At 42.9% G+C, this 16217-nt stretch overlaps 1 protein-coding gene across 3 annotated transcripts in view; it reads left to right on the plus strand.

Moving 5' to 3' along the window:
• Window positions 1-4081: 4081 nt before the first annotated feature.
• Window positions 4082-16217, plus strand: part of KLHL6 (kelch like family member 6) — a 97851-nt gene continuing 85715 nt past the window's right edge. For all 3 annotated transcript variants that reach the window (XR_006222146.1, XR_006222145.1, XM_007077564.3), the window contains exon 1: window positions 4082-4414. Coding sequence is in view for 1 of the 3 variants with exons in the window: in XM_007077564.3 (XP_007077626.1) it covers window positions 4122-4414 (293 nt within the window). In the remaining 2 variants the exon portion in view is untranslated. The remainder of the gene's footprint in view (window positions 4415-16217) is intronic.

The following is a 16217-nucleotide window of genomic DNA, read 5'->3' on the forward strand; positions in this document are numbered from 1 at the left end:
CAGGAGGAAATAAGTCCCTAAAGCTCCCAGGGGCAATACACCATCTCTAACTTCTGAGGCATGTTTTTTATTGAATCTTCCTTCAGCCCGGTATACCAGTGCTCTTTGCTCAGAAAAGGAAAAAAAGGGTCTTCCCCTTCTCTGGGATACAGCAGCAGAAGCAGTGGGTTGTTGGCAGTGGTGATGTTCAAGGAAGTGTGGCCCTGAAAATATGGCAGGCAGAGGCCCAGAGCACTGCAGGCGTAGCTTGTGGTGCTTTGGTGCCATTGCAGTTGTGACTATTTCCTAAAAAGGTAAACACGGTCTCAATTGACTTTGTGAAGTCCTTCTGTCAGTGATGAGTTAGGTGCTTGAGCATTGATTGAGGTGCAGCAGCAGACAGCAGGAGATAGAACTGATTGGACATTGGTGGGGTTGGTGGAGAGAGACTCTCAGGTCAGGGGACTGGAAGGTGGGGTCCTCTAACTTTGATCAATCAAAGTCACAGTTACACTGGAGTGTTTCTGGGAAAGCCTCTGTTGGAGATTATGATTCTACCGGGTCATTGGGGAACAGTGGAAGGTGAAAACGTTGGGCTTTAGAATCAGCCAGACCTGAGTTCAAATCTCAGTTCTGGCATTCAGTAGCTATGTGTCTTAATTTGTCTTCACCACAAAGTAGATATTAGACAAGGACTGGCTACAGGTAGTTTATTTGAGAAGCACAGTGATAGGGTGGGGAAGTGAGAGGATGAATGGGTTACTACTATGAGCAACTAGAGCTCAGTGCTCTGAGAGTCTTATGATAGACAGTGTAGAATGCACTTCAGTAGTGTCCCATGAAGAGACAAGGAAGCTAGCGTTTTTATCTACCAACTTCTGGCCTTCAGTTGCAGGTCAGTCTGGGGGGACCTCTGGTGAGCCCACATGCTCTTGTAGCTGGAAAACTCTCTCAGGCACAGTGATGCTATTGGTGTGCTTCTGGGAACTTTCTGTGGGTGACCTCCAGGATGTACTGAGGGGCTATGGACAAGATATTAATTATGTGATCTTACCTGTCTCCATGTCTCCAAAATGGAGATCATAAAACTTAACTACACTGGATTGGTGGGAAGATTAAGCTCATCAGAGTTCATAAAATGACTCTCATAGTTCTTGAAGCATAGTCGATACTCTATAAATGAGACCTTTAGTAGCATTAAGTTAACATGACAGAACAGTGGCTTTTCCTTTGTAGCTGACTTAACACTTGTTTCTATCATGATAAGTTGTGTTAGAGAAGAAAGTTGATTGGGGTCAGAAGGGGCAATCTGTGGTTTTAGGAATAGAGATTTCCATTGAGTGAAGCTACCCATTTGTATGGAGACAGAATCTATTCCTTATAAGCATTATAAAGCCAACTAACTAGCCTAATAAGATATAATTAGATTGTTTTCCCAGTATTAAAGCTTTTGCCAGTGGCTTGTACATTTTGTGGCTATAAAGAATATCTATAAAGAATATTTGTCGGTTAATGCTAAATCTCAGAGCATATCCAGGTTGACATGGATGCCAAACTGGTTGTGTTTTTTACGTTTGCACTAAATCTAATTGTAGGTATTACCACACCTACAGTACAAGTCTGTGAATACATCCCTACTAGGAAAATGTGGGGTTGGGGAAAAGGTAACAGTTATCTGCTTATGTCAAGGGAATGGGGTGGGTGGACTTGGAAGGTATGTGAAAAATAATAAGGGAGATTGGTGAACAGGATCCATCATGAATGGAGAATTGAATTTTATTCTTATTTCGTTTTATTTGAGGGGGAGTTGGAGTGGAGCTGAATATGGCCAGGGTTGTTCATACTTTGAGAGGTTCTGGGGGACAAGATTCATGAGAGAGATTGGGTCATGTGTTGTCCTCAGCTCTACCAGAGGTGGTGGTTGGAGTCATGGGGATGAAAGTGCTGAGTTCCTCCCAGTTGAGGCCTGCAGGAAGAGTCAAGGTGTGTTCGTCCCTGTGATGGGCACAGGAGGTCAACTATATACCAGCCCTTCCCTCTCCTCTCTGCTAACAGACCCTGATTTTGTTTGGCTATCAGGTATCTACTCCTTGATCTTGGGGAAAGGGGACTGGAGCCAGCAGATGAATCATGTTTGGTGCAAGCCAATCATGTTATTCCATTTGTATTTCCTAGAGTTAGATCTCAGGTAGTCTAGTGACCCAGGAGAAGCTTAATGGGGATTTTAGGAAATATTTTCTTTGTGGTAAAAAGAAAGAGATGAAGGAGAAGAGGACTTCCCTTCTTCCTGCTTTTGGACTGGTTAGTATTGTGGCAGCTATTATGTGATCATAAGGGGGCATCTCCGTCACACTGAGAATGTGACAGAGTGGGAAAATGGAAAAATTCTGTGTCATTGATGACATCACTGAGCTTCTGGATTAACCTGAGACTGCATACATTTGCCTTCTTATAGTATGAGACTTATATTGTTTAAACCACTTAAAAATTTTTTTCTAATGCTTATTTATTTTTGAGAGAGAGAGACAGAGAGCAGGGGAGGTACAGAGAGAGAGGGAGACGAGGGTCCGAAGTGGGCTCTGCGCTGACAGCAGAGGGCCTGATGTGGGGCTCGAACTCACGAACTGTGAGATCATGACCTGAGCTGAAGTTGACCCTTAACCAACTGAGCCACCCAGGCACCCCTGTTTAAACCACTTTTGATGGACTATTCTGTTGTTGAAGCCAAAGCATCTTGATTGACAGAGCTCTGGATAAAGCACAAGTCTGGTGGGAGGGGAGATATGAAAGACCTTGACCTTAGGAATAAGTGTCTATGGAAGAGAGGAAGAGCTGAGGCAGAACTGGGACCCGTGGAGGAGGCTCAGTCACCACTGACCAGGGCAGAGAATGGATTGGGACTCCCTGTTGGTCAAGGGGACAGCCAGTGTTCCCCACTGCTAGAAAGTACAGTCAGACCAACACACTAGTGTTGTCTGTACATGAAAGCAGGAGCCAGACAACAGAGGCCACTTTGGTTAGGTATTGTGGACTGGTGCAACCATGGCAAGCAAGCCCTACCATTCTTTCTGTGGGAGATGCGGGGGTCAGGACCAACATGATATTACAGCTCTGGGTAGCCTGATGGTGGTGGAGGAAACAGGGGCTTTGAAGCCAAACAGATCTGGGTCCTGCCACTCACTTGGGCAGAGCTTCAGTTTCCTTCTCTGTAAAATGAGGACAATCATATCTGCCCCACTGGATTCTTATAAAGGTTAGAATACATTAGAGTGAATTAACTTCTCTAGTCTATAATATAGTGGGAGTTTATTAAAAGATGATTATTATCACTTAATAGAGACCTGCAGAGGTAATGAAGATGCTTCATGGTGTACCACTAGATGCATGGCCAATAGATGCTGAGTGAGATTAGGCCAATTTGAGACTTGCTAGGGTAATCTGGTGTTGACCTACTCTGATTAGTCTTCTAAGAGAGAAGACCCTGGGGATGGAGTTTCTGGAGATCATTTGTTCTCTGTCCACAGAGACATATCTGAAACAATAGACTTTCTTGGTAGGGGGGAACATTAATATTTGCAGTGACATTGTTTTTCCCTGAGCAGGGAGGAAGACAAAGACAGAACATGTGCAATGCTGATATAAACAAGAATGCCAGCGATAAGTGGGTTTTCCAAAGTTCCCAAGGGACTGTGTGGGGGCTTATCATGGGGTCTCACACTCCTGAGAAGAGGGAGGGGGAAGAATGTAGAATGTTCCCTGCACATCCTATCATTGACAACTTGCATTATAAAAGCACCAGAGGTATGAATGTAATAACCAGAATCAGAAGCTTCCTGCTCACGGATATGAGGGGGAGATGGACCAAAATAGCTCACAGCACTAATAGCAGACTCTGGGAAGCCACCCCTTCTCCTCTGGAGCCCTTTTATACACACCTCTTCTAAGTAATTTCCAACCTTTTGTTGACTCACAAAAAGAAGAAGAATAGAAGTTACTGGCGTTTGTAGTAACAGGATGAGAAAGTACGAGACTTCCTGTTGTGTGTGTGTGACAGCTGGTGATAAGTGGAGGGCTCTGCACAGGAAATCCGCTCAACTTCTGCAATGTGACCTGCCTGAAACTTGGGTGCTCCTTCAGTCTGGATGTTTATGGCAGGACAGGGGGGCGCCTGGACCATGGGCGACGTGGTAGAGAAGAGTTTGGAAGGGCCGCTGGCACCTTCTACGGATGAGGCCTCCCAGAAAAGAGGAGACCTGGTAGAAATCTTAAATGGGGATAAGGTAAAATTCGATGACACGGGACTCTCCTTAATTCTGCAGAATGGCCTGGATACCCTCCGCGTGGAAAATGCTCTGACAGATGTCATCTTGTGTGTGGACATTCAGGAATTCTCCTGCCACCGCGTGGTCCTTGCCGCGGCCAGCAACTATTTCAGGTCAGCATGCCTAGGATTGCAGTCAGATTGGGTGCAGGTTCTAAGGAAAATCGGTATTGATGTGATAGCCCAATCTAACTAGTTGACTGTTGTTGCATGTACGTTTTGTGTATCTATTTAGGTTCATGTGTCTATTCCAGATACAAGAAAGGAAGCTATTAAGCCTTAGATTTTAGATTTGTTTAAGGTATATTAAAAGAGAGATTGGTGTCATTTGAAAGCAATGTTTATGTTTATGGTGAATCTTCTGTATATGTGTCATTGTTTCAGAGGATGGAAAATTACTGAAGTCATGGGGATTTTTTTCCCGCTTGGTCTGACTAGTGTGTTGGAAACATGATGTTGTCTTTCTTCACCAATGTTGTGGCCCCTCTTTTGGAGTTATCAAATGACTTGCTGAAAATTAGGGGCATCTGGTTATGCAGAGGGTGGATTGGAAAAGAACGTAGTAACAAAGGTGCTTTAGCAGGGAGAGGCTCCCAAATGTAACACACTCTGAGACCTGGGCTCCATCCCTCTCTTCCCTTCCTGACAGTGAGACTTGAGGCAAGTCACTTCATGCTCTGAGTTTCTGTTTTGTTATCTGTACATTGGGGATAATGATGATTACCTCTCTGGATTGTTGTGATAATTAAATATGAGAGGGAAAGGGTCTTACACAGTGCCTAGGGTATAGTGGATGCTCAGTATGTGTTTGTTGAAAATCTTCACTTCATTCTGTTTGGTTCAGCTTAGAATCATTTATTGTTTACCATGAGCAAATGCCTGGGATAGGAATGTGGGAAAATCAGGAACCAGTGAGGAGGGCTGGATCCAGAGATCTCCAGATCAATGTAGACATGGTGGGAAACAGTCCCAAAGAGAAATGGTGATGAAGAAGGTATCTGGGGAACTTGAAAAAGAAGTAGATTTAGAATTTCTTTTTTTTTTTTTAAAGCTAATTTATTTATTAATATTCATTTATTGTTGAGAGAGAGAGACAGAGTGCGAGTGTGGGAGAGACAGAAAGAGAAAGGGACACAGAATCCAAAGGCTCCGGGCTCCAAGCTGTCAGCACAGAACCCGACATGGGGCTCGAACCCACGAACTGAGAGATCATGACCTGAGCCAAAGTTGGTTGCTCAACCGACTGAGCCACCCAGGCGCCTCTAGAATTCCTTTTAATGAGATTCTTCTTAACTCTTGGTTCTGAGGAAATTAAAAACTATTTATCTATGTAAACATCATGAAAAGTATTTTATCTTTTTACTTTTTCTGAGATGCTTAGAGGGAAATTTTTACTTGGAATTCAGAGAGCAGTGTCAATGGATTGTTGTGGGATTGATTAGGTCCCCTATGTAAACAAGGCAAGGGGACACCTGGGTTTGTGGGAAGTAGCGCCAGCCATGTGCCAGACAGACATAGTATCTGATTTTATTTTTGCAGCACTGCGGTGAGGTGGCTGATGTCCCCTTTTACAGATGAGGAAATGGAAATCCAACATTACAAATGTAATCATTGCTGGAGTAGGGATTGGGCACATTCTAGAAATCCTTGTTTTTACTGCAATTCAAATTGCCACTAAATTTGGGGCTCCATTCCAGAGGAAGTATATAACAGGTAACATGTAGGTACAGCCATAAAGTTGGGATGATACAGATAAACATTTCTCACCCCACCGGTATTGGTTGTATCTTTCACATTGATCAACAACCACTTTCAGAAGTGAATGAAAGTCAACTTAGCTCAATGTACTTAGTACCCATTTTTAGATTTATTGATTCTCTTTTGAATCACTGGAAAATGGCAGTCATACAAATGTATGCCTGATTAGCAATTTAGTTAGTGGCTCAGCCTGCCTATGGAACAGGACCGCTGGCTGTGTGCTCTCAAGCACATCATGATTCCTCTGGTCCTTGGGTTTCTCATTCTAAATGGAAGGTGTTTAGGCCCAGGTCCTTCCCACCCTGCTGATGTAGGATACTTAGGGAAAGTGTGTACCAGCCCTCAAAGGTGGTGGTGGCCATGAGATGCTGGAGGCACCCACACAGTGTGCATGTGTGCCTATGGTTGAAGACTCTCTTCCAAAACTGCCTGGTCACGTAGGGAAATTCCTTCTTTTCTTCAGAGCAGCAACTTTTGATTCTTATCTTGGTATTTCCAGGATGACTTTCCTCCTATAATGAACACAGTCTTGGAGACAGAATTCTTTTTTCTGGTATTGCTATTAACTGCTATTAATAATAACTTCTGTTGTTGAGCACTTAGTGAGAGTAAAGCTCTGTGCCATCTGTGTCCCATACACCATCCCACGGCAGCCCTGCGAGGTAGGGAATTTTATCCCCACTTACAGATGAGGAATGAAAGCCCGGAGTGTCTCGGTGAATAAAGTGACCAAGTGGGATTTGGACTTAGGACTGACATGAAGTCTGACATTGCCTCACCACCCGTTTTGCTTAGTTTCTAAGGTTTTGAAAGGGCTAGGGAGCCAAGTTCCTCTTATGCTCATACTTAGGAAGGGCAGAGAGCCTACTCTGTCTGAGAGGCTTCTGACACAGCCCTCTTTGCTTTGGAGGGCCTGGAAGCTGGCAATTAAATTTTGTACACTTTTTCTTTATTCATTGAGAACATAAATATTTTCCATGGAGTGACTAAACCACAGTTTATTTAACCAGTCCCCTGTTGACAGACATTTGGATCGTTTCTAATCTTTTTTTTTTTTTTTTTTTTAACGTTTATTTTATTTTTGAGACAGAGAGAGACAGAGTGTGAGCGGGGGAGGGGCAGAGAGAGAGGGAGACACAGAATCGGAAGCAGGCTCCAGGCTCTGAGCCGTCAGCCCAGAGCCCGACGCGGGGCTCGAACTCACAGACGGTGAGATCGTGACCTGAGCTGAAGTCGGACGCTTAACCAACTGAACCACCCAGGCGCCCCTCGTTTCTAATCTTTTGCCATACAACAATGTTGTAATGAATAACCTTATACATATGTCATTTTTATATGTGTGCAGGAATACCTGGGGGTGCATTTCTAGAAGAGGGTTTGCTGAGTTAAGCAGAAATGCATCTGCAGTTTAAGTGGATATATATGCCAGATCTGCCTTTATAGGGGTTCAGTCATTTTGAACTCCTGACAGGCTTGCCGAAAGAGGATGGCTTCCAACTTTGGGATTTTTCCCAGTATGACAGATGAGAAACAGTATCTCAGTTTTGTTTTAATTTGCATTTCTCTCATTTTGAATAAGCTCAAACGTCTTTTTGTATGTTTAAGGATTGTCTGTAGTTCTTTTCTGTGAACTGTCTCTTCACGGCCTTTCAAATTTTCACATATATATATATATATATATATATATATATATATATATATATAAAATGTTTATTTATTTATTTTGAGGGAGAGACAGCAAGAGACAGGGAGTGCATGTGTGAGCAGGTGACAGGTAGAGACAGGCGGAGAGAGAGAATCCCAAGCAGGCTCCATGCTCAGCACAGAGTCTGATGTGGGGCTTGAACTCATGAACCGTGAGATCATGTCCTGAGCTGAAATCAAGAAGTCTGTTGCTTAACCAAATGAACCACCCACATATGCCAAATTTTCAGATATATATTTTTTAAAATTAAAATTTATTTTTGTCAAAGTACTGCATGCAGATAGTTAACGAAGAGTCAAATAGTATTTAAAGACTTATAATGAAAAAACAAAAATTCCTCTTCACCTCTTCTACCCTTCAGTATTGTTCACCAAAAGTCACCATTTTTTATGTTTAGCTATTTCTTCTGGTATTATATTTATATTTCTTCAAAATATGCTTATGCTACTCTTTCTTGATTTCTCAACGTTAGACATCATTTACTGATTTCCTAGTATGTCTGATAAGGACTTAGCACTTACTCCTAGCTCCCTTACCATACACTGACCTTTACTACACTCTCTCAGTATAATGTTTTCACATTTTTCCTGGATAAGTTTGTATTAAGAATTTGCATGATGTTCATGAAAACATTTTTCTTGTTGAACCAAGTTGTGTGAAATGATTACATTTTGTTTCATGTAAAGCTTTTTGTCTTTCCTAAAGTTAATAATTCATTGTTTTTCCCATTTGCTTAGTTGTGGGACTATCTTTTGCTCACATCTTCTCACCATGATCTTTCATGTGGTCTAGTGCATCAAAGAATCTACCAGTTCCATTTTCCCCCAGAATCTTCCTCACTGACATCATTTTACACATGTTCTCTGGACCTGCTGCCCAGCTATTGTCTACCTGCATATATAACCATGGTGGCTATAAACAGGGACTATATTAGTAACTCAGACAATGTAGTTCCCTTTGGGGGCCTATTTAGAAGTCTTGAGTGGAATGAGGAAGTTGGGAAAATACATAGAGTTGAGGCTGAGAAAATCGCAAGGGAGAATAAAGCTGAAAAAGTAGCTCGCGACTACATTAAATGTCAACAGCCAAATGTCAAGGTGTCTGAATATTATCCTAGCAGGAAAATCAAGGAAAGCATAATTTAATATTCATAGTAGTTGTTTTTTAAAATGTTATAAAACTAGTAGTGTGTTTTAAAAGACCACTAAGGGGCGCCTGGGTGGCTCAGTCAGTTGAGCGTCCGACTTCGGCTCAGGTCATGATCTCCCAGTGTTTGAGTTCGAGCCCTGTGTCGGGCTCTGTGCTGGCAGCTCAGAGCCTGGAGCCTGCTTCCGATTCTGTGTCTCCCTCTCTCTCTAACCCTCCCCTGTTCATGCTCTGTCGCTCTCTGTCTCAAAAATAAATAAAAACATTTACAAAAAATTAAAAAAAAAAAAAAAAAAAAGACCACTAAGAAAGCTGCCATTTGTGTTATGCCTTTGGACATGTCCCCAAATCAAAGTCTTTGGAACCGGTTGTGCATCCTACATGCTGAACCCACCTCCCATAGGATCTCCATCTAAACCAGTGGCTCTCGCCATTTTGGGGGGTCAGGGAACAAATCATTGCAGATATGGCACACTCCATAGGTGAGGCTGACCCCTGAGGGCAATCGTGTTGCGATTTCAGGGGTGGCTGAGGGAAGGAGTGGTGATGTAGGGAGGGATCATCAGGCTCCTCATAGTCCTACCAGATGACTGGCCTTCCCATATGAATAAAAGAGCTTCCAGGCTGAGGCTGAGTCGATAGCAAGCTCCTTTGTTGCTGCTGCTGCCCCAAATCTGCCTGGACCTTGGCTCCTGCTTGTACCTCAGTACCCTGGTCTTTGGGTCTGGTTCCCTGAGTCCATGATGAGGGGATTTTGACCACTGGCTACAAAAATCAAGCACAGGTCAGGAATGGGAATGGCATTCTGGGCCCAATCTATTAATATTATTATTATATATTAACTAATTACTGTATGGCAGCAAGTAGGGTGAGAGGCTACCCTTTTTTTCTTTTAATATTTTTTTATTTTTAAGAGAGAGACAGAGCATGAGTGGGGGAGGGTCAGAGAGAGAGGAAGACACAGAATCCAAAGCAGGCTCCAGGCTCCGAGCCGTCAGCACAGAGCCCGACACGGGGCTTGAACTCACGAACTGTGAGCTCGTGACCTGAGCCGAAGTCAGACGCTCAATCGACTGAGCCACCCAGGCGCCCTGAGAGGCTACTCTTAAACCATGTGTAGAGGTTATAATCCTTTGCTTTTTCTGCATAATGGTGTAAGGGGTCTACAAGGGAGCCGGCAAGCACAGGTGAGAGAGTAAGTGCTAAGGAAAACAAGAATGAGTTAAGGCCATCTGGGTCTGGATTAGAAATCTTGCTAATGGTGAAAGCATTGAGTATTGCTGTTGCCACAGTGGGTATGCCTGATCAAGTGAACTGGTGACTGTACTTCGAGCGTTGGGTCCTGCATTTTATGCTTTTAGTCTTGTTCATTTAGTAGAATCAATGTGGTGGTTAATATTTAAGTACTATAGACCAGGACACCTGGATGGCTCAGTCAGTTGAGCATTCGACTTTGGCTCAGGTCATGATCTCTTGGTTTGTGGGGTCAAGCCCCGTGTCGGGCTCTGTGCTGTCAGCTCAGAGCCAGGAGCCTGCTTTGGATTCTGTGTCTCCCCCTCTCTCTGCCGCTCCCCTGCTCGCACTCTGACTTCTTCTGTCTCTCAAAAATAAATAAGCGTTAAAAAAATATTTAAGTACTATAGGTCTATAATTTCTTATCAGCAATTCTAAAATCCCCCAAGTGCTGATAAATGAGAAAGTTTTTAGAACTTATTTGGCAGACAAATTTGTGACTTGAGCTGCACATGTCTGATGGAGACATCTGTCCTGAACTGAGAAGAGGCTACTTGGAGTCTGTTTATTCCATTATGCATATATTCATTGCTGGAGTACTAGTGCTCTGGATATAGGAATGCTGGCGGTGCTATATAATATTCAAGATATGGTAATATTCAAACAATTCTGAATGTCAGAGCACATCTGACTGCAAGATTTTGGGGACAGGGGATTATGGGACTTTTCTGATAAAGTTTGTTTTCGTTTAGGTGTTATTATTCTACTTTGTTTCATATGAATATTTTACATACTTGTAAAATTAGTTTAGATACACTTTTGCATCTTGCTTTGCATCTTGTTTCATTATAATCTTTCCCCTATAGTTTTCATAACTCTTATTTATTTATTTAGCTACCATTTTTAATAGATGCATAATATGAAAATCATTCATTGTGAATATAGGTTGCTTCTAATATTTTTGTTTTTATAAATGATGTGGTGATAAACATATTTGGAATAAGTATTTCTGCAGTTTGGGATCTGGAAAGGACAATATTTTTTGAGTATTTACTGCATGCCAGGAACTTTGCTGGATTTCCACAATATCAACAATTAGGTAACAACTAGTGGATAGCATTGTCTCCATTTCACCCTCCAGGGAACTCACTTTGATAGCAAGAATGGTTTCCCCATTGGGATCCAAACTGAGAGCAGACCTTTCTATCAGGCAGAAATGTGGCTGTTGGGACATTAACTGTGCAAGACTATTAACTTTCCCTCTCTACCATACACTAGTATAGTCTATGTAAGCTGTAGGTGAGGAGAAAGTGTAAAAGTTATTGCCTCTATGTGCACGTACACACACACACACAGGCAGAACACTATGGGAACATTCAAGCCAATTTGCATCTGGGGGCTGAGCTGACAGATCCCCATAGCATTGAAGACTCAGCATGCCTTAGGGCACCAGTCTGGGTCAAAGGATTAAATAAGAAATAAGGAAGTAGGTCAGGATGTGAGGTGAAGAGACAGTGTGCTTTGAAAGCATAGGGCCTCAAGGACCTGTAGGACATCATTGGGGCAGGAACCAGTAACTGCTTGGTATAATGGAAAGAACACCATCTTAGAACCTTGTCACTGGCATTTGAGTCTATACCCTGCCACTTACTGGCTGTGTAAATCTTGGAGAAATTGCTTGGCCTCTCTGAGGTTCAGTGCTGTTATACAACACAGTGAAGCTACTGATTTGTGTCTATCCATCCCAGTAAAGTTTGTGAAATACATGTAATAAAATAGATCATTTATGAATTTTTTTGCCTAAACATTTTATGCATGATAACAAGTCAGATTTCTTCATTCTAAGGAAGAGCAATCAACTGGATTTTTTGAAGATTTATGTAGGTAACTCACAGAATCCCTCAGAAGGCCAAACTCCAAAAACAGACAGGAGCCAGGGAGGCCAGGTCGTGGCCAGGACCACAGCTTAAAGCCACCCAGAACCCATCTGGGGAGAATTCCCCCGCTGTTGCAGGATCCTGGAGGCCAAGGCTAGCACAGCTCTGGCCACTGGCACTGTCTCCCTTGCAATTCCTGGAAACTGGAGGCTGCTGCTTCCACCAGAATTGGTTCTCCTCTGTCTCTGCTTCTTTGCATTTCCAGCTCCCAGTTCCTAGCCTGGGGTAAGTTTATCTAATTGGTCAAAGCTGAGTTATGCATGTTAATGCAATAGCTGTGACAGAAGTTGGGAAAGTGTGCCTTGGGCCTTTGCAGCTTCTGGATCAGGAAGTGCTTCTGCCACACACCACATCTCATTTAGAGGGAGAATTTGCCATACCTCGGGAGGGTTTCAGATGCCGGGCAACCAAAAACTGACAAGGATCCATTATATGCAGCTACTATGTGCCTGTCCTGCATTAGGTGCAGAGTAAGGGTTAAGGTATCATGAAAAATATACAGATATTAGAGAATTCCATGATTCCTGTCTCATAGGCATCAGAGATAATGATCCTGAGATCTTACAGGCAAGAGGACAATTATTTTGCACTTTTACTTCTCTTCTCCCTTCAGACTTTGAGTGGCTCTGGTATACATGTGAGACTGTGTGGCATGTAAGCATCATCCATCATGCATGGTCTAGAAACTGGCTGGGAATGTGAGCTATGGGAGGGTCCTTGACACCATTGCAATGGCTGACATTCAGCAGACACCTACTACATATTTGATATCCATAAAAACTTGACATTCCTCCTGAAGGTTCAGTCACTGATAGGCAGCATCCTGGTCAGAGCAGGAAGTCCTCACAGAGTTGGGAGGCTATTGCATAACTTTAAAAAAGGGAAGGATGATAAAGCGTGGTCATTATAGGAAAGATTTGAAGGATCAGTTAAAAATCCAGAATGCTTCAGAATGTTGTGGATTCAGCAGGTTACTCACATGACCATCTGGACACAAATGTGCTATGCCTACATAGAGACTCCTGCAGACCATTTTTTTTTTTTTTTTTTTTTTTTTTAAGATTGGAAGGTACTCGGCAGGAATTGCTGCCTCAAGGCAGAAGTGCATGTAGGTCCTTTGAATTTTTAATAAATATCATCTCTGTCATCTCCACCCCTGGTATCTAGGGCATGTGGGTCTTCTTTCACTCAAGACTAGAAAGTCCATTCTTCTCCTGTTTTGAATAATGCTGCATGGAGCTCTCAACTAAAACACAACACAAACACTCATCACTGACATCTTAAGTTCTGAACTTTACCCCTATGCCAAGTACACAGATATGTAACTGTCCATTCATGAAAATGCCTTTGCAGAGTAGATTCTAATATAGCAAACACTAAACAGTCCATGAGAAGAGCTGCCCATATGAAGAACATGTATGTTTTTGGTAAAACTGCCTTGGAGCTCACCATCCGTCACATTGCTCAATGTTCCTATATTAGTCAGTGTTCTTTTGATGGCAAGGAATAGAATCTGAGGTCAAATCAGCTTTGGCAAAAGAGGAAGGTATTTGGCCACATAGCCAATTCATAGGAAGGGCCAGGATGCAGCAGAGCCCAGGGAGAAGAGGAACCAGGGCCTTGAATGCAGTCAGGGTGCTTTCTTTCGACTCTCACTTGGCTTCTTTCTAAGGTGGGATTTCTCAGATGTACTTCTGCCACATGGTTGGGGGTCTGCTCCTTGGCAGCTCTAAGACTCGCTCCTTTTCAGTTGGTTCCAGAGAGAAACTGAGGGGCTGGCTTCAGTTTGAAAAGCCCCCAGGAAAGACTCTGTTCCATTCTCTTACCCAATCCTAGACCAATCGTTGTGTCCGGGAGGTGGGGCACAGTGATCAGCCCAGTTTAGTTTAGGAGTTCAAGGTTGGCCAAAAGCAGGGGCGGAGGGCAGGGCAAAGGAGGGGAGATTGGTAAAAAGGTAAGAGCTTCTATTTGAACCACATGATTTGAGTGGGACTTGGGAGAGCATTTCCCAGAAAGGGAAGGCACTAGACAAAAGGAAAAATGAATGTACACTAAAGAGGGCTAATAAATGCTGGTTTACTTTCTTTTCTTAGCTAACTTATTGTACTTCTGCCTTTGCTTTGGCTGTCAGGAAGCTTATGCATTAGCTTTCCTTAGCCTAGGTTTCAGTGACATAGTCTCCTACTTTAATTACTTAGATCTTATTTTATTACTTTTTGTTGTTACTGTTTTGCATTTGATAATATCTCTGAGACTATAAGCCACCTTAAGTTATTTTGGAGAGGCTTTTTTTTTTTTTTTTCTTTTTAAAGTAAGCTCTAGGCCCAGTGTGGGGTTTGAACCTATGACCCTGAGATCAAGAGTTGCATGCTCTACCAACAGCCAGCCAGGAGCCCCCGGAGAGGCCATTTTTGTATAGGTCTCCTTTGCTATGAAAAAAAAATATCATTCAGGCAACCTACGTATCCTCTGCAAGCTGTAAGGTAGTCATTCTGTTATTATGTTTAACTTTTGTGGAAAGCTTTAAGGCCACAGTAATTATAGGAGTGCTGATATTGTTATGACTTTAAAACACAATCAAACCAAAAGTTGCATTGTAGCTGTTTCTGAAGAGATATTCAAGGATCTATAAAAATTACCTGCTGGCAGGTATGCATATAATAATTCAGGTTCAGGGTCAAGTAAGAGCTTACTGATATTCAGGAGATCATGTGTCATGTAGAGTAAGCTCAGGTTTGTCTGGGGTAGATATCAAGGGAATTTTGGTGTTTGGGGAATTAAGGGAGGGGCAGATGCCCAGTGAATAATTCTTGGAATGTGGTGTTAGTGGACATAGCACTCAAGGTCAATTGAATGAATGACCCCACTCTCTACCATGCACTGAGTTTACAAAGATTAATGAGTTCTTGTTCCCTATTGACAACAAAATCACAGTCAGTTAGAGGAGAAAGATAGGCAAATCAGTGCTTCAGTATAGGGTAATAATATCAATGTTTCAGTATAGGTAATATGATGGAGTTCTGCTTACAGAAGGGGCATTAAGTCAGACCGGAGAAAAAAGGCAATCAGAGAGGGCTTCCTGGAAGAGTATAGGCCAATCTATGGTAGTTCCTTCTTCACCTTTGGCTTTAAAACTCCTCTCTACTCTCAGCTGGAGGATCTCTTATTTTTTTCCCCTCTCCCTCTGGATTTGTGTCATAAAAGCCCAAGGAACAGGCCTGGCAGTCCAGATTCCTCTGTGGCAGCTGGTGAAGGGAGAAGTCTGGAACACGTATGTGATCACTTTTGCCCTGTCATAATAGGGATAACTTTTATGCCTCAACATTTGAATACCTTGGGTGAGGATTAGGACCAGTGCCAGTTCACATGTTTCTAAGTGATCAGAACCAGGGAATGCTCAGAAAAATCTCTAAGCCTAGGCTGATCTTTGACTTTTGGTTAATGACATGGAGGTCATAAGGAGGCCAGGATGGGGTCCTGTGGGTTGGGATGGAAAATGTTTGGAAAGGGGTGGTGATAAGGAGCCTTTAGGGAAACAGCCTGGTCAGGATGTGGCAGTGGACAGTGAGCACAAATGCTGACCCTGCTTGTGGCCCAGTGGGAAGTGAGAATCAGAGCAGACCTCATTGAAGAGGGAAGTGGTGTTTTGTTAGGGGAAGCCAGGTTTCGTCTCTGGCAAGGAGATGGAAGATGTGCTAAAGCAAATTAAGGTGGAGAACAACCACCATGTTTTGTACTGTAACATCTCAAGTGGGAGGGCTTAGAGTAAATATCATGGGCCCGGGTTACCAATTTGGAGAATCACTGGATAATACAGTTCTCTATACACACACTTCATTTCAGGTCACTGGGTCTTGGAGCTCGTTGTTATTTATTCGCATGGCAGAAGAGAAATGTAGATGTGGACAGTATGGTGTAAAATAGGCAAATCCTCTTGGCCTTCAGGACCAGGTACAGGACTGCACTGTATGTGTAGTTTCCTTCTGTCCACTTACCTATCCATCCATCCATCCATCCATCCATCCATCCATCCATCCTACAAATATTAAATCTATACTGTGGGCCAGAAAATAAGAATTGAGAGAGAAATAAAATCTAGCCCTTGGCTTACAGAGTCATAAATCTAATAGAGGAGAAG

Source organism: Panthera tigris, chromosome C2, assembly GCF_018350195.1.
Source record: "Panthera tigris isolate Pti1 chromosome C2, P.tigris_Pti1_mat1.1, whole genome shotgun sequence".
Lineage (NCBI taxonomy): Eukaryota > Metazoa > Chordata > Mammalia > Carnivora > Felidae > Panthera > Panthera tigris.